This window comes from Malus sylvestris, chromosome 14 (genome assembly GCF_916048215.2).
Source record: "Malus sylvestris chromosome 14, drMalSylv7.2, whole genome shotgun sequence".
Taxonomy (NCBI): Eukaryota; Viridiplantae; Streptophyta; class Magnoliopsida; order Rosales; family Rosaceae; genus Malus; species Malus sylvestris.
In genome coordinates, this window is record NC_062273.1 from 2,441,734 (window position 1) to 2,464,060 (window position 22,327).

Genomic DNA, 22,327 nt, shown 5'->3' on the forward strand with positions numbered 1-22,327 from the left:
AACTATATTCACACGCTGAAATTTTTTTCGACCAACAAGCAAATTTTGTATCAAGTTCTCTACAAATATTAAGAACGGTTATTATTGTAAAACAAAAGGAAGGAATTAAAAAAAAAAAAGCTTTAACGAAAAACTTCCGGTACTGTTTATTTTAACAAAAAATCACATTTTTACACTAAAAAGTCAATCATGATACTATTCACTTTACCCTTTATTTTATCCTTATAGTTAATAGTCAAAAGTTTTCAAACATTTTCGTTAAAAAATATAAGACAATTTGAAGGCGCGAAACTCAGAAGAAAGTCTGCTATACAAAGTCTTCAACTGGAACCATCCACACAGATACAGTGGAGTTTAATTTCTAGTACAAGAGGAAAGCAGAGAAATTCAGAAATGCGAACAGCAAGCTCTTTTCACCGATACCCACTTGCTCTCCTACCGTCTTGAGCTCCTTCTTTCGTCAGTTTCTGAGTGCCGACCAAGTGTTTGAATAAATGCCGGAACGACGGTTTCGCGTCACTAATGTTGCGTCGCTTCAGGTAATCACTAGAACTTCTGTGTCTTACTTTCATAGTAATGTTGGTGTTAGTCCGTAATTCCGTTTTTTTTTTTTCAACTTCTCTGGAGCAGCTTGATACTATTTTATAATGTGACTTCTTACTTGCGCCATACTACACAACACTTGAACCTCAATTTCCCTTGGCAGATGATGCTGAAGCTTGCGGGATCGTGATTGCATACGGGGTTGGTGCACCCAAGAGCTTGCTGGTTGAGAAAGACATTAAGAAAGTTTTTGAGCACCATGTAAGGTGTCGGCCAAGCATCATTGATAGAAAGAAATAGAAATCTGGGATAATTTTTTTTATTTTTTATTTTGGTGAAGCCTGTGTCTCCAAAAGAGGAGGGCTTTACTATACAGTAGCGGAAGATTTTACCAAATATGTTCCCTCTTGATTTCCCTGCTTGCATAACAAGAGTAAATGTCTTTTGAATGAAGAACGATCACAATGGACCGCATACTGCTGAAGATCATGCAAGACTGCAAGTCTCTCAAAGAACTGAAACAAACCCATCTTCAGATTTTTGTCCATGGACTCCAACATACTAGCTTTTTGCTTCCCAAGCTCCTCACTCTCTCCTCAGAACTGGGTTCTCTTCATTATGCCTATTCTATTTTTCAAAGTTCTTGTTGTCCCAATGTTGTCGCGTACAATACATTGATAAAATGCTGTATAGGAAAGAATCGTATAGATGTGTTGCGAGTGTATAATCAAATGAAGGCGTCTAGGATTGCGCCAAACAGTTTCACTTTCACTTCTCTTCTTAGGGGCTGTGAATCTTTTGTGGCCCTTGAAGATGGCACAATGGTTCATGCTGACATTGTCAAAATGGGTTTTGGCTCTAGTGTGTTTGTTCAGAATACCCTTTTGGATTTCTATGCTAAATGCGGAGTGGGGTTGGATTTGGCTTCCCAGGTGTTTGGTGAAATGCCTGAAAGAGATGTGATTTCATGGAATACTATGATTGCTGCTTACATGGCACGTGGTGAGATAGAACCTGCTATGCGATTGTTTCATTCAATGCAAGAGAGGAGCATTGTGACGTGGAACTCTGTTGTTTCTGGTCTTTCCAAAGCTGGAAATATGGAATTAGCTCATTCAGTTTTTGAGAGGATGCCAGAAAGAAATGAAGTTTCGTGGAATTCATTGATAACTGCGTATATACGGTTAGGTGATGTCAAGTCTGCACAGTGTTTGTTTGAACAGATGCCCCAGAAAACAGTAGTTTCTTGGACGGCCATGATATCAGGGTACACCGCTATTGGAGATCTTGAATCAGCGATGAACTTATTCAATAAGATGCCATTTAAAAATGTTGTGTCATGGAATGCTATGATTGCAGGTTATGTTCATAACCACATGTTTGATCAAGCACTTTTTGTGTTCCGCCAGATGTTGATAGACGGAAAGTGCAGGCCGGATCAGAGTACTATGATCAGTATACTATCTGCATGCACTCACTTGGGCTCTCTAGAACATGGAAAATGGATTGAATCCTATATTGAGAGAAACATGTTGGATTTGTCTATCCCCTTGGGCAATGCACTAATAGACATGTTTGCAAAGTGTGGAGATGTAGAAAGTGCAAAAGCAGTTTTTAAAAAGATGGCTAAAAGATGTATAATTACATGGACAACAATGGTTTCAGGTCTCGCTATTAATGGGTTGTGTAGAGAAGCCATATTTCTCTTCGATACTATGTGTTTAGAAGGAACAAAACCAGATGATGTCATTTTCATTGCTGTTCTGTCAGCTTGCACTCATGGAGGGTTGGTGGAAGAGGGCAAAAGAATATTTAACCAGATGGAACAAGAGTTGAATATCAAACCCCGAATAGAGCACTATGGTTGCATGGTTGATCTTTTAGGTCGGGCCGGGAAGTTGGAAGAAGCAGTCAGGTTCTTAGAAAGCATGCATTTGAAGCCAAATGCTGTCATTTGGGGAAGTCTACTTGGTTCCTGTAAGATTCATGGAAATGGAGATCTGTTAGAGTCTCTAACCAGACGGATTATGGAGCAGGAGCCTGCGAATCCCAGCTATTTAACTCTAATATCAAATTTGAGTGCATCAATTGGACAATGGAAAGATGTGCTGACCTATCGGTTAGCAATGAGACAGCAGGGAATAGAGAAAGTTCCTGGTTGTAGCTCAATCCAATTGGGTAACAAGATCCATGAGTTTCTAGCCTATGATACAAGGCATGAGCAAAGAAAGGAACTGTATGGAGTTTTAAGTAGTTTAAATGAACACTTGGTAGCAGTATCCAATGGATTATGAATATATGATGGTCTTTTGCACTATGGTCACATCTATTCTGATGCTACGGGAAGAAGAAAGGAATGATAAATCAGCAGTAGTTTTCCATTAAGTCCCGAGCATTTCTATCCCAACCTGCTAAGGGTGATGAGGTACTTTGGGTCCTGGGTACTTCAAACTCAAAGATAATATCAGAAAAACACATTCTGCAGGACATCTACCTCGTGAGTCAAAGCAAGAGAAAAGGTATAGGCAAACATGGCTTCATGGAAGATGGGTCGAAAGTCGAAACATTTTCAGGGTAAAGTTTTTCTTTTCTTTTGAAAAACTGTGGGTGCCTAGAGACTAGTGAAAGAATGGCTGTTACAACAGAATTCTTTTGTTTAAGTTAAAATGTTGTCACACAGATCAGTTATATCCGATCCATATTATTCTTCAATGCATAATGTGTTGCTCTCTCACCCTCTCTTCCACACAACTGACGGCGATTGATATGGTAATTGCTTTTGTTTCTCAAAAGTTAATGGAAAAACTCCGTTTTTCTTGAAATTCATGGCTTTCTTATTCTGTTACTTCTGTTATGGTTTTAGTACCAAAGATGATCTTTGATCCACTGTCTTTTTCATCTAGCCGGATGATAGTAGCCTGAAAATTATGTTTCCAATTGTGTAGTACAGGTTATCAGTTCCAATCAACGTTTTCGTGCTTAAAGCCACATAACCCCTCCCTGACCTCCAGACTAAAAGAAAATTCCTCTGGTTTACATTATATCCATGTATCATATCACATATGTAATTAATCGCGTGATTAGTTGGTTAAATGCTCTTGTTAAGGAGAGTTGATACCTCCTAAGGGCGTTAGAATAATTTATCAGAAAACTATTTGCAATTGCACTATTGTCTATTGTATATCTATTTGCAAGAAGTGGACATTGTCAAGCTCTCCTGATTGGTTTGGTTCCGAATGGTCTTGGTTATAACACGGTTATCAATCGGATCCTTAGTTATCATTTCATTTTAGGATTTTGATCTCTTGGCAACCGCAATTTATAGATCAATGCACCAAATAAAATCAATGATTCCAATTAAATGTTTCAACTGTAATAATTATCAGTGTCCGTTGTTTTTTTTTTTTTTTTTTTTTTTTCGAGGAATCGAGCTTACACATGGTACATAAACATGATTGGTGTTGGACCTGCGGTAAAATTGAAAGGCTAGCAATAATCGGTGGTTTGGTCCGAAAGAGTTGAGAGACTTTGAGGGTTGGCCCAAGGGCAATTTTTTTATGGTTCAAACGTGACCCAATTGAAACCCGTAGAATATCCCCAAATTAACAAATTTTGTGTTTTTTCTTTCGTATACAATCGCACTGATGTTTTTGGTCAAACCCCAAATTAACAAAAATTAGGGTTCTTTGTTTGGCCAGGAAGAGGAGGGTACGCTCGAATTTTCTTGGGTTGCGTGAATGGTACGTTTTAATATCAAGACTACTATTACTACTTATCTTTATTTTGGTTCAGAAAAATCGATCTTTTGTTTTGTTATCCCATCGTGCCAGGAATGATCGATTGTGAAGAGGAAGTTTGATTAGAAAGTGGGAATAGAAGAAAGACGTAAGTGGGCTTGGTTTCTGATAGAACGTGTAGTTTAGGGTTTAGGGTTTAGGGTTCGAGTTGGCGTCATACTGAAGAAAAAGATAGAAAAAGATGGATGGGAGACAGTGGCTTAGGGTTGACAGATTTAACGATCTTTCGGACGAAGTTGTTCATCACATTCTCTCTTTCCTCAGTATAAGTGACCTAGCCTGTTTTGGCAGTGCATCCAAAAGATGCAAAGAACTCTGTCTGTCAACTCCGTCGTTGAATTTTGATGAACTTTGTCATAGGGATCTGTCAACGTCCAGTAAGCGGTTAATGTTGTTGAGTTCTTTGGATAGGTTCTTGGTTCGTCGTGGGGATGAAAAGTTACAAAAGTTTCGTTTGGTTTGGGATATTGATTACTTTTTGGTGAAGGAATTTTCCTATGAAGAGGAGAAATTTCGAGTGATTACGTGGATCCACAATGCGGTAAAGTGTAACGTTGAAGTACTTGATCTTGAGTGTGGTTCATTTAGGATGACACTGACTCCATTTCCATCTTGCGTCTTTCTTTGTCGATCTTTGAGGTCTCTAATGGTGGACATGAAGCTTATGGTTTTTAAAGAGCCCTCCTCAGCTTCTTTCTCTAATCTTGAATGCTTGAAGTTGAGAAATGTTAAAATCGCAGATGAGGGGTTTTTCAAGTGGTTTTCATGTTACTGCAATTGCATCAAGGAATTATGTCTCGAACAAGTGTCTGGGGTGCAAAATATTACCATCGAAAGCTCGTCTTTGTTATCATTTAGTTTTGTCAATCACTCTTTGACGGAGCAGTGCCAACTAAGCATTGCAGCTGAGAAACTTGTAGACCTAGTTATTGACATTAAATCTATTCCACACAGAAAATCGATAAATATTCTTGCTCCAAATCTTACAAGTATGAAATGGATAGGGAGATTATTGATCCAGCAAAATCTGGGGGAATTCATTCGTTTAGAGAAAGCCGACCTTTTTTTTCTGAAGAATGGAGCATATGACTTTGGCATTGTGTCCGAGTTTCTCTGCAGTATATGCAGGGTCGAAGTTCTTATTCTAAATGCAGAGAGCCTCAAGGTAAAGAGACACTATAGTAAAACTGAATTGATCTATTTGGGTTGTTTCTCTTTGCTTCGGTGAAAACTAGATACTTTGCAATCCACTATTATTAGATTGTAATCTTTCCTCGTTTGAAAAACAAGATTAATTTATCAGAAATGGTTGAAAGTTGAAAGATGTAATTGCTTTTGCGTTACTAATCACAGAAGCCAGATTGAAAATTCGTATTTCTCTGAATACTGCTAGTCAGTCTAAAGATAATACTTTGCATATGTTGTATTGGTGATTATTCGCATACAATTTTTGTTACTGTTCTGATGCGTTTATCTTTTGGCCAACTTATGATTTCCATCACTCAGTTTTGGTATTCTATCGCATATAGTTTTCATTACTGTTCTTACAGGGTTCTCTTCCTTTTTTGTCATTTAGGTTTTTGCTTGTACCAAGGAAGGTTCTATGCCAAGACCTTTAGATAATGTTCGTTATTTACGTATTGATATTGGGAGCTTGCTTGATGACCTAGTCCTGGCAATGATCTGTCTGTTTAAAACAATGCCAAATTTGAGTACTTTGCACATAAATACTGACAGAATCTTCCTCCATTCGAAAACTGAAGTAAGTAGTAAAGGATCTGCGTATCTCTCCGTACACCTCTCCATTTGACTTGTCTGGAATCTGGTCTTGTTGATCATGGTTAAAGAATGAATTAGTTTTCCTTTCGTTATATCAGTTTTGGAGAAATTCTCAATTAATCTGCCTGTTGTTCATTGCCTTTCCAGTCCTCCGGGTTTGATGTAGAGCGTTGGAAATTAGAAAAACCTACTTTTGTTTCTGAACTTGAGGAGGTGACTATAGAACTTCCCAGTGGGTCTAATGGAATCGAGTTATCGAGGTATATACTAGAGCATGCTCAGCACTTGAGGAAAATGGTGATTGTTCATTCGCCCCAACAATCGCATGTGCGAAGAACATTAAAGAAAAGCAAGAAGATCTCCAATGCGACAATTGTCTTTCAGAAAGATCTAACAAGAGGGAGATGAAGCAAAGAGGAAGAAGGCTGCTCGTCACAAGAGGTTTTTTGTGTATACTTTTAGAGCACCAGCTTAAATATGCAAATGCAATATGTTAAAATATGAAGGTTTAGTTTGTTTTGATACAAGTGATATTGTGGTGGGGATGGGGAATCATGGTTATGATCTTAGCAAACTGAGCTATAAATTCCTTGCACGAGGCATATAGCTTTTTTATTTTTGCTTTTCTAGCTCTTGTGGTTGCTGAAGCGGCTTTTATTTTGGTACAGTAGCTCTTCTTGTTAGAAATATATTTGCTCAACACATAAAGTGATAATCTCACCACCCAATTAATTGATTACTGTTAGATGAGTTTGACTTAATCTATCTCTTACACAAATCTTGAAATTTACACTAATTTGACGATAATTAATAGGATTGTAAGCATTTGGTAGAATATGTATGAATTTTCTGATTACATTTCTTCTCCGTAAGGAGGATTATATGAACATACTAGTGTACTATACAACCTAAGAAATTAATTACACGAAGCTTCCCCACTACACTATAGGAGTCCGCCTCTACACACCATAAAGTGTGGAGAACAAGAGTACACTAGGTTTAGTCACTCCAACACTTCCCTCAAGTTGGTGAATGGATATCACTCATGCCCAACTTTCTAAGCGAACTATGTGAAACACTCGACTTGAGATAGCTTTAGTGAGAACATATGCCAATTGATCTTCAGAATTTAAAAAGGTATCAGATCAATCTTTTTTCCAATTTTTCTTTGATAAAATAACTATACACTTCGACATGTTTTGTTTCTTACTTCACCAAGTAACTAGATTACCCCGACCGAAGGTGAAATAACCTAAGTGGAACATCTATCAGTGATGCATCCGGCTCAATCAAAATTGGTATATACCTAGTAACATTTAGATCTATACTTGGCAAACATAGGACCTATATCCGGTGCAGACTTCAAAGATCTCAATATGTGATCCACAGCATTCCTATGATCAATACTAGGAGCATGCATAAAATGACTAATAACACTTCAACATATGCAATACATGGTCTTGTGTGAACTAAGTATATTGACCTTCCAACAAAGAGTTTGATATCGTTCCTTATTAGTTGGTGTCTCTGATCATGTAGTGCATGTTCCATCTCCTCTGAATATCCATTAGGTAAGTATACAACTAATTCTAATATTGTTGTGAGTACGTATAAATTGTCAGCAAGACAAAATCGCGGTGTGTCACCTGACATGTTCTTTCTAAAAAGAAATGTGAAGTATCCAATTGCTAATTACATATCATGTGAGAACTGTTCACCATAACAGAGGGCATTGGTAAATCACATTGAATCAAATAGAATTCCACTTAGGTTGAAGAAGTCATAAGAGACCCTAAGTGGATACAAGCTATGGATGAATAGATGTCCACTTTTCAAAAACAATAAAAGCTGGGAGATAGTGCAGCTACCAATGGGGAATAAACTGATTGGGTGCTGCTGACTGTTTATAATCAAGTACAATGCCGATGAATCTGTGGATAGGTACAAAGCAATGATAGTGGCTAAGGGGTACACGTTTTGATTGGCCTATTAAACTACTTGATTGAAGAATGCATTCCTTCATGGGAACTTGGAAGAGTATGTGTATATGGTCTTTTCACCAAGATATGGTGTAAGTGGTAATACTTTGGTGTGCCGATTGTGTAAGTCTCTTTATGGGTAATACGAACTCAAGTAATCACCCCTGCTTGGTTTGATAGATTACTCAAGCAATGAAGAAAATATAGGTATCACCACAATAATTTAGATCAAACTTTGCTCCTGAAGTGTAGGCTTGGCAAGTTGATGCTTTAATTAATTATGTATGTGGATGACATGATTATTATCGAACATGATTCAGAAGAAATCCATAAGTTACAGGTAAATCTTGCATCCGAATTTGAGAGAAAAGATTTGGGAGAGTTGAAGTCTTTCCTTGGAATTGAGATCGCCTATTCAACTAAAGGTTTCTTGTCTCAACGGAAACATGTTGTGGATTTGTTGAAAGAAGCTGGTAACTTATGCTGTAAAAATGGTGATACTTCTATGGTAGAGAAACATCACTTGGATACTTATGATGATCATGTTCTTGTTGATAAGGGTAGGTATTAAAGACTGGTGAGGAGATTAATTTGTTTAGCTCATACTCGTCATGATATTGCACATGTTGTACGTGTTGTGAGCCAATTTATGCACTCACACAATTAGGATCGCATGAATGCTGTAATGCAATCGTTTATTGGAGAATTTACAGACGCAGATTGGTCTAGCAAAGTTATTGACAAGTACACATGGATAGTTTACGTTTGTTGGAGGTCTCTTGTTACATGGCGTAGTAAGAAATAGAAGGTGGTGTCTGTAACAACCCGTCCCGGGATTTATGGAACAAAAAGGGTATTTTTGTATTTTCACTAAGTTTAGGGATTTTTTTCCTTTTAAAAATGGTTTTTGGGTCTTAAATGGTGTGCCTAAGGGGCCCACCCCTGATTTGTTTGTCCCCGGTCCCATCTTCTTAGTTGCCACGTGACACTCTCTCTCATCTCTCATTCTCCCCGACCTCTCTCTTTGTCTTATTTCTATCTCTCTCCCTCTCAGACCTCACACTCTCTCACCCTCCATCTCTACAACTCTCTTCTTCCCTCCCCGAGAATCATCACACGCACCCACATACACCCACCTGGCGACAACGACGGCAGTACCACCATCATCACCGCATTAACTCTCTTTCTCTCTTCGTCTTAGTGGAGCACAGAGGAACTCCGGCGAGTCCTTCGCCTTTCAGACAATTAGTAAGCCTCGAAACCATTCCAGTGATATCATTTTAGGGGTTTTAGTCATGTCTTTAACCCTTTTATGTGGTTTGGAGGGGAGATAGGTACAGAGAACACTTAAAAAGTTTCTCCATGTTTTCCGGCGAGGAGCACCGCCCCTTTCGAGGCAATTTCTAGCCAAACCACGATGAGTTGGCAGACATCCAAGGTATCAATCTCTTCCTCTCGCTGAGTACTACAACTTTCCTTCTTGTTTCACCCAATTTAGTTGAGTATTGAAGAAGTTATATCCATTTGAATCTTACCTAGTTTCTGGCGACCTCCGTAGCTTTCAAGGCATTTTCTGGCCAAAACAACAGCGAGTTAGACATCGTGCAAGGCACCATTCTCTTCGTCTCGTCAAGAACTATGATTTTCGTTTTTGAATCACTCGATTTCATTGAGTATTGACAAAGTTATGAACGTTTAAATTCTGTCTAATTTCCGGCCGAACTCCGGTCTTCCTCTCCAGCGTGAAACCCAGCCCAATAAACCTCCCAGGCCTTTGGGCCATTCTTGCTGAGCCCAACCCAACCCTTTTTATTTTTCTGTTTTATTTATTTTTGGTTTTAAAGGCCTTTGGGTCTTATATGTTAAAGCCCTAGACCATTTTAGTTTAAAAACCAAGGCCCTTGGGCTGTGTCTGTTACGGCCCTAAGCCCTTTTCTCTTAAAACCCCAAAACCCTGTTGGCTTAAGGCCCTTAGGCCATTTGGAAGTCGGGCCTTAGGCTCGTGACTCTAAACCCCCTAAACCTAACCCATCTAAAAGTCTAAGCCTAAACCCTTTTAATCTAGGGACTTAACCACTAAACCCTTTAACCCTTCAAACCCTAAACCTTAAACCGGCCCATACCTTTTATGGGAAATATTTTGTGTTGACTTTTAAGAAATTTAACCAGGACCCTTCTTAGGGTAATTCGACGTTCTGAATCTGTTTCCGACGTCCATTTTCCCAAATTCAATTGTTATAATAGAGTTTTATTAATTGGACCCTTTATATGCTTAGGGGCAATTATTATGGCGTTTTGTCTCCGCTAGTTTGCGTGGCTCTTTGGCGGCTAAGTATCTGTGAGTGGAGCCCTTCTAAAATGCATGTTTTAATAGTAGAAATGCATACATGAAAAGCATGATTTAATGATTATGCTTTATGAAACGTTTTATGAGATAACATGCTTATTGAGGCTAGATTGAATTACTACTATTTTTCCTATAACCCGTGTTCTTATAAAATATTTGATGGATGACGATATGATATTTAGAACATGTTTAGAACACCTCTTTATAGTATATATGATGGATGACTTTATACTATGAAGTTGTTTTTCAATATATATATGTTCAATGGTTTTGTACTTACCTAGTGGTCTCTATTCCGCTACGGGACGAAGGGATAAATTCCGATTCGTCTCAGACGACGGTTATGGTGTTAGCATAGGGCCTGAAATGTTTTTCCTCTGGCTATTAGCACAAGGACGGGGAGCTGGCATGGGGTCTGGAGAGTTATCGGACATTCACTAATGATTATTATATATACAAGTTATGATTTGAGACATTGCACAACATGCTAGGTTTCAGAAAACCTATGTTTATCATGATATATAGGTGTTTTCATAAAACCAGGGGGTTAGTATGTTGATAACTGTTTTAGTATATATATATATATATATATATATATATATATATATATATATATATGTTGTAAAATTGATGGTGGGTGCAGTGGAATAAATAAACAAGACACAAAATTTACGAGGTTCCTCTATAGTCAGTGTGACTGGAGTACATCCTCGGGGCAGCATTGATGCTTTCATTATAATCTGAAAATAAGAGTACAAAAATAACTCTCTCTATTATCTCCTCTCCTCTTCTTTCCTCTCTCTCTTTACTGTGATTCTCTCTGTATTTTTGAAAGCATTACGGAGTGCTCTATTTATAGAGCAACTTCGAACTAATGCATTAACTGCACTTTGAAATTTACATCATCCATTTTGACAATACCATATCCTGCATCTCCAAATTCCATTTCACTTTGCATGGACATTGAAAACTTCTGCCAAAGTACTGTGGGCATTCACTACCCACCAGCATTTTCAACACTCCCCCTTGGATGCCCACATATCAACATCAGTTGCCTCGTTAAAACCTTGCTTTGTTTTGGATGCTCCCCCTGATGAGTATCTCCCCCTGTTTTCAAATCATTTAAGTTGATCGTTGATCATTCTACTTCAGTCTATTAGTAAGAAGAGTTGCCGAAAGAGGTGCTTTACTTGTTGTTAACTTTCCACATGCTTGTTCTTGAGGACCTTCTGCTAAACTTGATCCAAAGGTCTGAATTTACTCATTTTATCTGAAGCGGAATTTGATTCAAGAGTAGTGAACATTTGATCTTGAATCGGACTTGTGATTTCTTCAAGGACCTTCGAGGCTTGATCTTGAATGAAATTGGACCATGAAGAGCTTCATGTGACAAGTGATCTTCGGTTTTGTTAGGGATGAATCAGCACGTGTTTGTTGCGCTTATCTCCACATGCTTCAATGTATCATTTTCACTTTCCTTACTTGCTCCCCTTGCTTAAGTAGTATTTTCCCTGCTTTTCCCCCATGCATGTGTGGCATCTTCTCCTGCAGTATTTGCCCTCTGATGCAGGAGTGGAATGCAACCCTTGCATTTGGATGGTTCATCACTTCTTGGTGACTGGAGACCCAGCTCCAACAACAGTTGAAGATGACTACTCGAGAGCTAGGTACGCAATCAGGAAAGGTTCCAGGCAGTCGGTTCCTTACCGGGAGTTTGAGTGGAGGTTCCGACATATTGCTTTCTTTATCCTTGTCTTTACAGGTAAGAACAAGAACAAAGGAAAGGACAGGGAGATTGCATGATATGAGATACTCTTGTTCTCGTCCCTGATGATATGTGATACTCTTGCTCTGGTATGACTTGTTTTGGAGAGGTATTCTCTGAGAGGAAGAAAACTGAGTATGTTGATATGTTTGGTTGCAGATGCATCTTCGGCAATGAGAGAGAGAGTTAGGAGTTTTGGATGTATGCCTTGCAATGGAGGATAAAAGTCGACATATATAGGGATTTCCCCAATAGCAGGTAGTGGTGTAGACGTGACTTTGTCATCCACGCTTGTCGGCAACAGTGTTGTAGTTGGAATAGTGAAATTCACGCGTTTTCAACTTTATTAGAGATCTTTGACAAAGTTGTACGTGATATCCAAAAGCTGAGATTGCGTCTGAAAATTTTTATTCAGGAAAATCTGGCTTTTGAAATTCAGAGAGCTGTGCATCTTCGATCTCTGAACAAGTGGCTCTGTTGCCTCTTCTTTTATACAGGTATTGATTGTATTCAAATTTGCACACTTTGAAGATTTCCCACTTGTGAAAATTGTCTCTACTGTATTTATGAGATTTCACTATATCCAACCTTTTTCTTTCATCAATTTCTGAAAATGGCTTACCCATCTAACATTTGCTTAGATTTGAGTCTTAGGACTAATGTAGGCGAGCCGCATCAGGATAATATATAGCACCCGTCTTTCTTATCTTCAAATGGTCCTCTTACGGTTGGGGACTCTGTGATGAAGAATGACCTAACCGCTACAGTGGTAGCTAGGAATCTTCTCACTCCCAAGGATAACAGAATCCTTTCAAACCGATCTGATGAGGCTGCCGTTCAAGACTCTTTGGCTCTCGGTATTCAATGTGCGAGCTCCGTTTCTAACATGGGCCAACGCCTACTTGCTCGAACTCGCCAAGTTGAATCATTGATGGCTGAGGTGGCAAGTCTTAAACAAGAGATCAGAGGGCTCAAGCACGAGAATAGAGTGTTACACATGCTCGCAAATAATTACTCAACGAACATGAAAAGAAAGCTCGACCAGCTACTGGAATCCGAAGGTCGGACTCAAAATGACAATCAGGGGTTTAAGTCTTTATTCCAAAGACACCCATTATCTCAACCTTCTGGAGTTTCACCAAGTACTGAGGTTTCAAATAATCAACCTCTGGTGCCTCCCCCTTCTGGGGTACTTCCGAGTACTGAGGCTTCACATGAACAACCTTTATGAAGGCTCCCTCATGTTTTCATATGTATGTACATGTCTGTAATTCCTCGGATATATCAATAGATAAGCTTTATTTCATTCAATGTATTGTGTCAAATACAATAAAGCATATACTTCACTAAGATGTGGTACTTCTGGACCAAATATCAATTTATCTTTACCCTCACGAAGATAAATGATCTTTCTTAGTGTCTACATCATTTGAGTATTTAACTCATAATCTTCAATCCATATGGTTCTTTATAAACATCATGGATAAGATTCGTGTTGGCATATTGTTCGATCTGCAGTTCGAAACAATATTTCCTTCAACACTTTACAATCTTTCTTGACTCTTCAGGAGTCCCAATTTAATATAATCAACTCTTCAGGAGTTCTAATGTCATCGATTCTTGTAAGAGATTTTAGTATGTTGCAACAATATCATAATGATAGTACTCACTAAGGCAATTATACCATCCATTGGTATTGAGTACATATTTTATGCTTTACCCTTCGGGGGCTTACTTCAAGCAAGTTGAATCCTTCAGGGATTTTCTACACTTCATGACACATTTTCTTTGGAATTTATACAGAGCAATTTGCTCCCATGTATAATTGAGGGATTTACTTATGGAGATATGATGTGGGCGACTCACAACTCTTCGTATATAATTCTCCATTCATATGAACTCATTTACAAGAGTATAATTTCAGGTTTTAATTAGTAACCTTGTGTCATATCATGTGAGTGTAATTCACTGTATTACAAATGCCCAATGTAACCTCCTTGGTTCAACATCTTTTGGCTATTTGTATTACATTCAAATATATAGGTCCATTTTCCTATGTTCTTACAAAATTGTAATGGAATTGCCTTTCTCCATCTTTGTTTTTCGTTGAAAAGAACGAGACTCAATATCAACACAGCTCATTGATGATTTTAGTAGCTACTTGTAAAAACCAAAATTACCATTGGTTATCATCAATTTGTGATCCCATATTCTCATGTGCATGCGCATGCATAAGAGCTTTTTATTTATTTGGATATCCATTGCCTTTTTAAGGGCATTACACTATCTCTTCCAGGATAGTCGTAATTTAGAGAATGCGGATTATAACCTCTTCTTGAGCGTTATAGAGCTTGGATCTTAATCTCCACTTCCAGGAGTTGAGTCATTGGAACCTATACGTCTATCATGCTTCATGCATGAGACATCAACACTCCCATGTCCACGGATTATCCTTCCTGGGATGTGTATCCATGCGGTAACTGTCATGCTTCTAGCATGCAACAGTTATGCTTCGGGAATTCAATAGTTCAGTAATGCAATATTCTTCTTCTTTCGAAAGACTGAACCTTTTTTAGTCTGAGGGTTTGTCACGCTTTAGGCATGCAACAGATAACTCATTTACTGCCTCATTATTTTGTCCAAACAGGGACATCAATTCTTGTAAGCACATTTGCAACAAGTATATGTGATTTCATCACTTTCTTTGCATCATTAAATGCATCTGGCATTTGATTGTCACATCATTGCATCATTCAATTATTCTTACTTCATTTGATTGCTTCGTGAATCAAAGTAAGATAAATTCTCTTCATTCTTCTGGAACGATCATTTCTCGTCATTCTTCTGGAATGATATTTTCTCATCGTTCTTTTGGAACAATATTTTCTCCCCATAACGGCGGGAAAAATTGTCTTATCAAAATGACAGTCCGCAAACCACGTGGTAAACATATCCCCAGTCAAGGGTTCTAAATATTGAATGATAGATGATGTTCAACATCAATGCCCATTTTAGTACGTTGTGGCAGTGCAATAGGCACATAGATAACACAACCAAAAACTCGTAAATGTATAATGTTTGGCTAGTTCCCAAACACGAGTTGTACTGAGAAATATTGATGGTTGGAAACTGGTCTCAACCGAACTTAATAATGCGTCATGTAAAATGACATGTCCCCATGTAGAAAACTGGTAATTTCGTTTTTATGAGCAAAGCACGGGTAATCAATTTCATCCGCTTAATAAATGCTTCTGCTAAACCATTTTAAGTATGGACATAAGGAACTTCTGGTCCTTATTAAATAGTCTATGGACTGAGACTTTTATGACCTTTATTACAATTAAGTTGAGGCACTTTGGCACTTCAAACTTAAGGTACTTATCAAGAAACTTCATGTCCGATCTAGGGACTTCATGTTTGATTTTTTGCATGATGGAACTTCGGGTCCAATCATTTTATGTGATGAGGATCAAGAAACTGCAGGTTCTGATCTAATCAAGGAACTCTGGATCCTTGTTATACTCATCGTAACAAAAGATAAGTACAATAAAAAAAAATTAAAGCAATAAGCGGTAATTCCAGCCATAGTAAATAAATTGCATTTAAATAAATAAAGCTTGTGATAAGGGCTTTATAAATCAAAACTTAAAGCAGTAGGCGGTAAAACCGTCCATGATAAATAAATTGTTTTAAAGTAAATAGATCTTGTGAAAGGATTTTAAACCAACACCAATTCACATAAATAAATATATATTTTCTCTTCTTTCTTTTCAGATGGTACGACACCATCCAAAAAGTCTTCACCCTTTGGTTTTTTTTTTCTTAGTTTCCATAAGGTGTCTGACACACCATCATTTTTCTTTTATTTTATTATTTAGATGGTGCAGATGCACCAGGCACCAAAACCTTTTTGTTTCTTTCTTTTTCAAATGGTGCTGTGCACTATTGACTTTTTCAGATGGTGCCATGCATATTCCATAAACTTCCCCTTTTTTCTTTCTTTGTCTGTCTCTACCAGTCTTGAAACCCAGGGCCAGCTGGGTTGTTGTGGAGGTCACACAAAACCAATTCAATCTAAAAAAAGACTACCAGAGACTGGCGTTGTTCTTGCATGGCCCAGAGAACATGGCATTATAAAGCAAGAACCTCCATACAAAGACATAGATGACAGCGGGGTTGATGGAGGCACAAGAGAGAGAGGCCTGTGTGGATTCATTCTTGCCATCACCATCTCAGACAACTGAGTATTCATGGGAGTTCTCGAGATCTGTCGAAAACGACGCGATCTGGGTTTCCAAGTCTAATGAGATTCTTCTGGATCTCTGGAAACCAGTTGTCAGGTACAATTTTTCTTATCTCGTGACGACTTCAGGTCATTGTAAATTTCAATTCTCACCGAAATTCGGCGGAGCGCTTCTGGCGCGGTGGGAGATACAGAAAATGGACATACCTTTTATTCTGTGAGATTTTTGGCTAGCAAAGGTGGGAGGTAGGTAATGTTTCACCGGATTTATGGCGTTGTGTTTTCGACTAACATGAGAGCTTCTCGTGCTGATAACGTGTTGTAAAATTGATGGTGGGTGCAGTGGAATAAATAAACAAGACACAAAATTTACGAGGTTCCTCTACAGTCAGTGTGACTGGAGTACATCCTCGGGGCAGCATTGATGCTTTCATTATAATTTGAAAATAAGAATACAAAAATAACTCTCTCTATTATCTCCTCTCCTCTTCTTTCCTCTCTCTCTTTACCGTGATTCTCTCTGTATTTTTGAAAGCATTACGGAGTGCTCTATTTATAGAGCAACTTCGAACTAATGCATTAACTGCACTTTGAAATTTACATCATCCATTTTGACAATACCATATCCTGCATCTCCAAATTCCATTTCACTTTGCATGGACATTGAAATCTTCAGCCAAAGTACTGTGGGCATTCACTACCCACCAGTATTTTCAACAATATATATATATATATATTAACTTGGTCCACTCATGTTTGTTTTGCACCCCCTTCAGGACTTAGAATCGAGGCATATAATCCCGGCGTCCAAGCACTTTTGCATTGGCATCTTCGAGTTCTCTCGGTGTATGACCCACTCCTTTGTTCATTCAATTTTTATATTAATTCTTTTAGTGTTCTAGATTAGATGTGTGCTCTGAATATGTTCCTTAAATGCATATTCATTATTCTTTTATATTTATAAGTCTTACTTATTCCTTGTTCTCAGCATTTGCATTCAATAAATGGCTTTCGTCACCCTCAAGTGTCGGCTAGCACGTGCCTATCCTGGTGTTCGAGGAATATCGGGATCGGGACGTGTCAGTGTTAAAGTCTTCTGTCGAGGTTCAGTATAGGGTACGACACAAGGAATATGTAAACTTCTTTAGTTATGTAAACTTTTAATTTGTATTGGTTTCGAACCAAAGGAAGCTTTGAAGTTATATTGTGACAATAAATCCGTAAAGGAAATAATAGATGATCTGGTACAACATGATAAAACAAAGCATGTGGAGGTTGATAACACTTTGTTAAGGAGAATCTCGAAAGGAATATTATGTCTATATTGTTTGTGAATTCAGGGGAGCAACTAGCTGATGTTCTTACTCATGGAGTATTTAGTGAAGTGTTTCAGGAGTCACTTATCAAGTTGGGCATGTGCGATATCTACGAGCCAACTTGAGAGGGAGTGTTGAATTTACTATAAAGATTATAGGAGTCTTATATTTGGTAGGATTAAGATTTAGTTTCCCTATCTTTTGCAGATTACCTTCCTTGTAATGCATATTACTTTCCTTGTAGAATAGGCATGTGTGCCTATATATTGTAAACTCTAGATGATGAATAAAGTCACGAAGTATTCAACGTATTTCTTATGTTTCACGCCCATACTTCAAGAAAACAATAAAGGAAACAACGACAACCATGCATCAAAACCAAAGTGATGAGAGAGATGACATAAATATGTTGTAGGTACGTTTCACACCCACACTTCGAGAAAACAGTAAAAGGAAACGAGAACCACACACAAAAACTAAATGTCTATTCTCGTGATGAGAGAGGGGTGGCGTAATCAGTTTAGGTATGTTTCACTCCCACAAATCGAGAAAATAGTGAAGGAAACAACGAGAAACACACACAAAAAGCAGTGCAAATACACATGATGTGAGATGGGTGACGTGAATTGGTTGCATGTAAGTTTCACTCCCACACTTCGAGAAAAGAGTAACACTATGTTTGGATGAGGGAGTTAAACTTAGAATTTTGACGAAAGTCAGAATTTATAAATTGACATGCATTAATTCCCTTGTTTGGATTTATAAACATAATAATTTAAAATTTTCCCGTGGAAAAAAAAAACTTGGGATTTGGGACCTCCAATTCCCAAGTTTAAATTTCACGTAAAGAGGTATCATTTTCCAATTTCTATGAGTGAGAGTTTAAAAATAACAAATACTCTATTAAATTATGTTGTCCTTTTACACTATGTTTGGATGATGGAATTAAACTTAAAATTTTGACAAGAATTTATAAATTGGCATGCATCAATTCCCTTGTTTGGATTTATAAACATAGAATTTTAGAATTTCCGCGTGAAAAAAAGATTTCCTCATCCAAATCAAACAAGAAAATTCACAAATTCTAGAAAATAAAATTTCATCATTTTAAAATTCATTGGTAATCTTAAATTTCCTCATCCAAACATAGTGTAAAGGAAATCCAAACAGAGTGTAAAGGAAACAAGGAGAACCACGCACAAAAAGCCAGTGAAAATACACTTGATGAGAGGGGTGACGTAAATTAGTTGCAGGTACGTTTCTTTCCCACACTTCAAGAAATCAAGAAACAATAAGAAGGCACTGAAACCAGGTGCTAATACATGTTATGGGAGAGGAGTGACATAAATCGATTGCAGATGCTTTTCTCTCACACATATCTAAACACCGATCTCCAGTCAAGAACTGTAAACCAACAAAAAATTAGGGTTCTCTGTGCTTTTCTTTGAATCAGTCAAATTCGATCCAAAATCTGGAAGACCAAGGAATATGGTGAGGATCCAACGAGTTTGGCTTGCACACCCCCCTACTAGCTAGAGTATGAGTAGCTAAAAGTGGTAAGTTCTAGTATCAAGAGTACTACTCTGGTCTAGAAATGATTTGCATGCACACATTTTTGCCTTTAGCGCATACCTATTTATTTTTTTCCTCAATTATCCTTTTATTTTTGTTCAATCCAAAGGCCATAAATAAACAGGGATTTGCATTAAACTCACTTACGCTTTGGATTTGTGTATAAATGAATATATATATATATATATATATATATATAATTGATGCTTTAGCTTGGTTTAATTCCTCTTTCCTTTTAGGCTCTTGTACTATAAATTGGAAACCAACTCCGATCTCATACAAGTAAGACGCAAAAACACACTAGGTCTTGCTATGGAGCATAAGTTAGTGGCTAGTGCAAGTTCTCGAGGTCAACGAGTGTGTGCGATTGAGAGTAAAATGATCGACAGATTGAGTAATCTTCCAGATGAAATTGCCCAGCACATTTTTTCCTTCCTTGATTTGAAAGACATGGCACGACTCGGATGCATGTCCAAAAGATACAGAAAATTTCATCTGTCATCTCCGTCGTTGGAAATTAATATTAATGAAATCCCTAACCAGAAGATGAAGAAATGCTCCTGCAATATGCGGTTACAGTTGATATATTCCTTGGACAGGTATTTATTTCGTCGTGGAGATAATAAAATAAAACGCTTTCATATTCGTTGGGTTACTCACAACCGCTTCACTAAAGACTGTGCGTGTGATGAGAGATTCCGTATCATAGCGTGGGTCTACAATGCAATAAGGTGTAATGTTGAAGAACTTGATCTTGATGTTTCACTACCCAGGGAGACACCATTAGCATTATCATCTTTCATGTTTCTTTGTAAATCTTTGACGTCTCTATCAGTGAGCATGAAGTGTGTTCTTAAAGGACCTCCCCTTGATTCGTCCTCTAACCTGAAATACCTGAGTCTGAGAGAAGTCTGTATTGTGGACGAGAAGTTTTTCACATGGATCACATGTTGCTGCAAATGCATTAAGGAATTCCGTCTTCAAGATATTTACGGGGTAGCAAATATCACCATCGAAAGCTCTTCTCTGGAATCATTTGTTTTTGAGTGTCCCGGTTTGAGTGCTGGCTGCAATCTCAACATATCAGGACAGAAACTTGAATGCTTACACATCCGTTGGGGAAATCTCTTCTTTGACCAAAAATCGTCGCTAAATATTTCTGCTCCAAATCTTAAATCTTTAACTTGGTGGGGGACTTTGTTTTCTCACCAAAATCTTGGGAAGTTGATGTGTTTAGAGAAAGCTGAGCTTTCTTTACAGCCTGAATCTGGAATAGATTTCGGCATCATACATAAGGTTCTTCACAGCATGCGCGGCGTTAAAGTTCTCATTCTACACAAAAAGATCACCATGGTGAAGACACAACACTCTTCAAACTTATGATTTTATTTGTTTTCTATTTTTGCAAAAACTAGATAACTGTTTCTTACATAATTTTGGGTTCTCTTCATCTTTCTGTTTGGTTTTTGCCTTTATAACATTGCAGGCACTGTTAAAAGAAGGTTCCATAGCACTAGCAGCACTATTTGGTACCGAGATTAGTTATCTGCAAATGCATATAGAGTGCTTGTTCGATAATCTGGTTCCGGCAATGGTCTCTCTTTTAAGTGGAATGCCTAAACTGAACACTTTGTACCTGAAGACTGACCAATTCTCCTTCTCCCCTGAATATAAAGTAAGTAATAGGTCCGCACTCTCAATGCATTTTTCCATCTGTGTTTTCTTAATTTTCAGCAACTTTTTAGCTGATTTTTTTGTCACGCGCTGTGTTGCCTTTTTCAGTCATCTGGGTTTGGTATGGCATACTGGAAATCGCAAAAACTTGCTTTTATTAATCAGGTTAAGGTGGTGTCCATTGAGCTTTGCAGTGGGTCCAATGGATTTGAGCTAGCAAGGTATATCCTCGAGCATGCTCAGAACTTGAACAAACTGGAAATCATTCATTCTGCTGAGCAATCTAATGCTATAAGGGAGTTAAACGAAAGCAAGAGGGTTTCAAACGCCGCATTTGTCTTTGAGGAAGATCGACAAAGAGGGACAAGAAAACAAGGTACCCCTGCATTCTGGTCGTTTGCCCAAATGCTGCGGGGGCCTTGTTCTATCGACTCGATTCGTCAATGAATTTTGAAGGACATTGTAATCCTTAATCTGTTTCTTCTTTGTGTACTTGTGTACTGTGTGTATTAGCTGAACTGAACTAGTAGTTTTGGGTAAAATGTGTTGTGTGTTCATTGGCTAATTTTGTTGTTTGATAATTTGCGTTTGATAAAACGATTTGAGGCATTATAAGATTTGATTCTTGCTCTTCCTAAATGAATAAATAGGGAATATTTTTGCTCACCACCTTCAAATAATGGTGATACTCATCAACCTATTTATCATTGTCGGATGAATTTAATTTTCAAGATTGGTATATCTACGGACGGATGAAATTGGATTTCAAGATTTGTATATTAGATAAACATAAATAGGGTAAATCGCCAAAATGGTCCATGAGATTTGCATAACTCATCACTTTGGTCCCTGAGATCCAAATCGATAAAAGTGATCCCTGAGATTGTCCACCATCCATCATTTTGGTAATTCATTTAAAAACTCCGTTAAGTGTCCCGGAGCTCTTGGCCAGAAGTTTGGGCAATTTTCAAAGTCTCGTAACTCAATCGTTTCTTAACCAAATTCGACCCATAATATATCAAAATGAAGATAGGAAAGTATAGAATAAGATTATATCTATTTTGAGGCCCAATGGTTGCCGGAGATGGCGGGAAAATAGCCTCAAAGTTGACTGGTCCGAGTGAAAACTTGAAAACTCGCCGGAAACTGGGTAAACTTTAAACGTTCATAACTTCTTCAATACTAAACGAAATCAAGTGATTCAAAAACGAAAATCATACTTATCGATGAGAAAAAGAGAATGGTACCTTTTTTATGGCTAAATCGACGTGGTTTGGCCGGAAAACAGCTCGAAAGTGACTGTCTTGGTCTC

The 22,327-nt window shown here is 37.9% G+C and overlaps 3 protein-coding genes across 4 annotated transcripts; all 3 read left to right on the plus strand.

The window, feature by feature from the left end:
• On the plus strand, positions 1 to 3,365 carry LOC126598323 (pentatricopeptide repeat-containing protein At1g08070, chloroplastic-like). Its single transcript, XM_050264679.1, has 2 exons — positions 1 to 539; positions 707 to 3,365. The coding sequence occupies exon 2, from the start codon at positions 1,008 to 1,010 to the stop codon at positions 2,835 to 2,837; it is 1,830 nt and encodes a 609-aa protein (XP_050120636.1). The 5' UTR covers positions 1 to 539; positions 707 to 1,007; the 3' UTR covers positions 2,838 to 3,365.
• Positions 3,366 to 4,050: 685 nt separating this feature from the next.
• On the plus strand, positions 4,051 to 6,786 carry LOC126598324 (putative F-box/FBD/LRR-repeat protein At1g66300). 2 transcript variants are annotated; one of them, XM_050264681.1, is made up of 4 exons: positions 4,051 to 4,283; positions 4,374 to 5,505; positions 5,917 to 6,102; positions 6,267 to 6,786. In XM_050264681.1, the coding sequence occupies exons 2-4, from the start codon at positions 4,522 to 4,524 to the stop codon at positions 6,525 to 6,527; spliced, it is 1,431 nt and encodes a 476-aa protein (XP_050120638.1). In that variant the 5' UTR covers positions 4,051 to 4,283; positions 4,374 to 4,521; the 3' UTR covers positions 6,528 to 6,786. The 2 variants fall into 2 exon arrangements, with proteins under 2 accessions (XP_050120638.1, XP_050120637.1); XM_050264680.1 differs by having other exon boundaries at positions 4,051 to 5,505.
• Positions 6,787 to 19,129: 12,343 nt separating this feature from the next.
• LOC126600522 (putative F-box/FBD/LRR-repeat protein At4g03220) lies at positions 19,130 to 21,637 on the plus strand. The gene is made up of 4 exons (XM_050267095.1): positions 19,130 to 19,325; positions 19,581 to 20,694; positions 20,828 to 21,016; positions 21,124 to 21,637. The coding sequence occupies exons 2-4, from the start codon at positions 19,654 to 19,656 to the stop codon at positions 21,460 to 21,462; spliced, it is 1,569 nt and encodes a 522-aa protein (XP_050123052.1). The 5' UTR covers positions 19,130 to 19,325; positions 19,581 to 19,653; the 3' UTR covers positions 21,463 to 21,637.
• The last annotated feature ends 690 nt before the right edge of the window (positions 21,638 to 22,327 follow it).

Bases quoted from the DNA above. Each gene is read 5' to 3' on its own strand.
- LOC126598323 (XM_050264679.1), top strand. From the start codon at position 1,008: ATGGACCGCATACTGCTGAAGATCATGCAAGACTGCAAGTCTCTCAAA.
- LOC126598324 (XM_050264680.1), top strand. From the start codon at position 4,522: ATGGATGGGAGACAGTGGCTTAGGGTTGACAGATTTAACGATCTTTCG. The intron at 5,506-5,916 runs GTAAAGAGACAC...TTTGTCATTTAG, and splicing joins TAAATGCAGAGAGCCTCAAG to GTTTTTGCTTGTACCAAGGA. The intron at 6,103-6,266 runs GTAAGTAGTAAA...TTGCCTTTCCAG, and splicing joins TCCTCCATTCGAAAACTGAA to TCCTCCGGGTTTGATGTAGA.
- LOC126600522 (XM_050267095.1), top strand. From the start codon at position 19,654: ATGGAGCATAAGTTAGTGGCTAGTGCAAGTTCTCGAGGTCAACGAGTG. The intron at 20,695-20,827 runs GTGAAGACACAA...ATAACATTGCAG, and splicing joins TACACAAAAAGATCACCATG to GCACTGTTAAAAGAAGGTTC. The intron at 21,017-21,123 runs GTAAGTAATAGG...TGCCTTTTTCAG, and splicing joins CCTTCTCCCCTGAATATAAA to TCATCTGGGTTTGGTATGGC.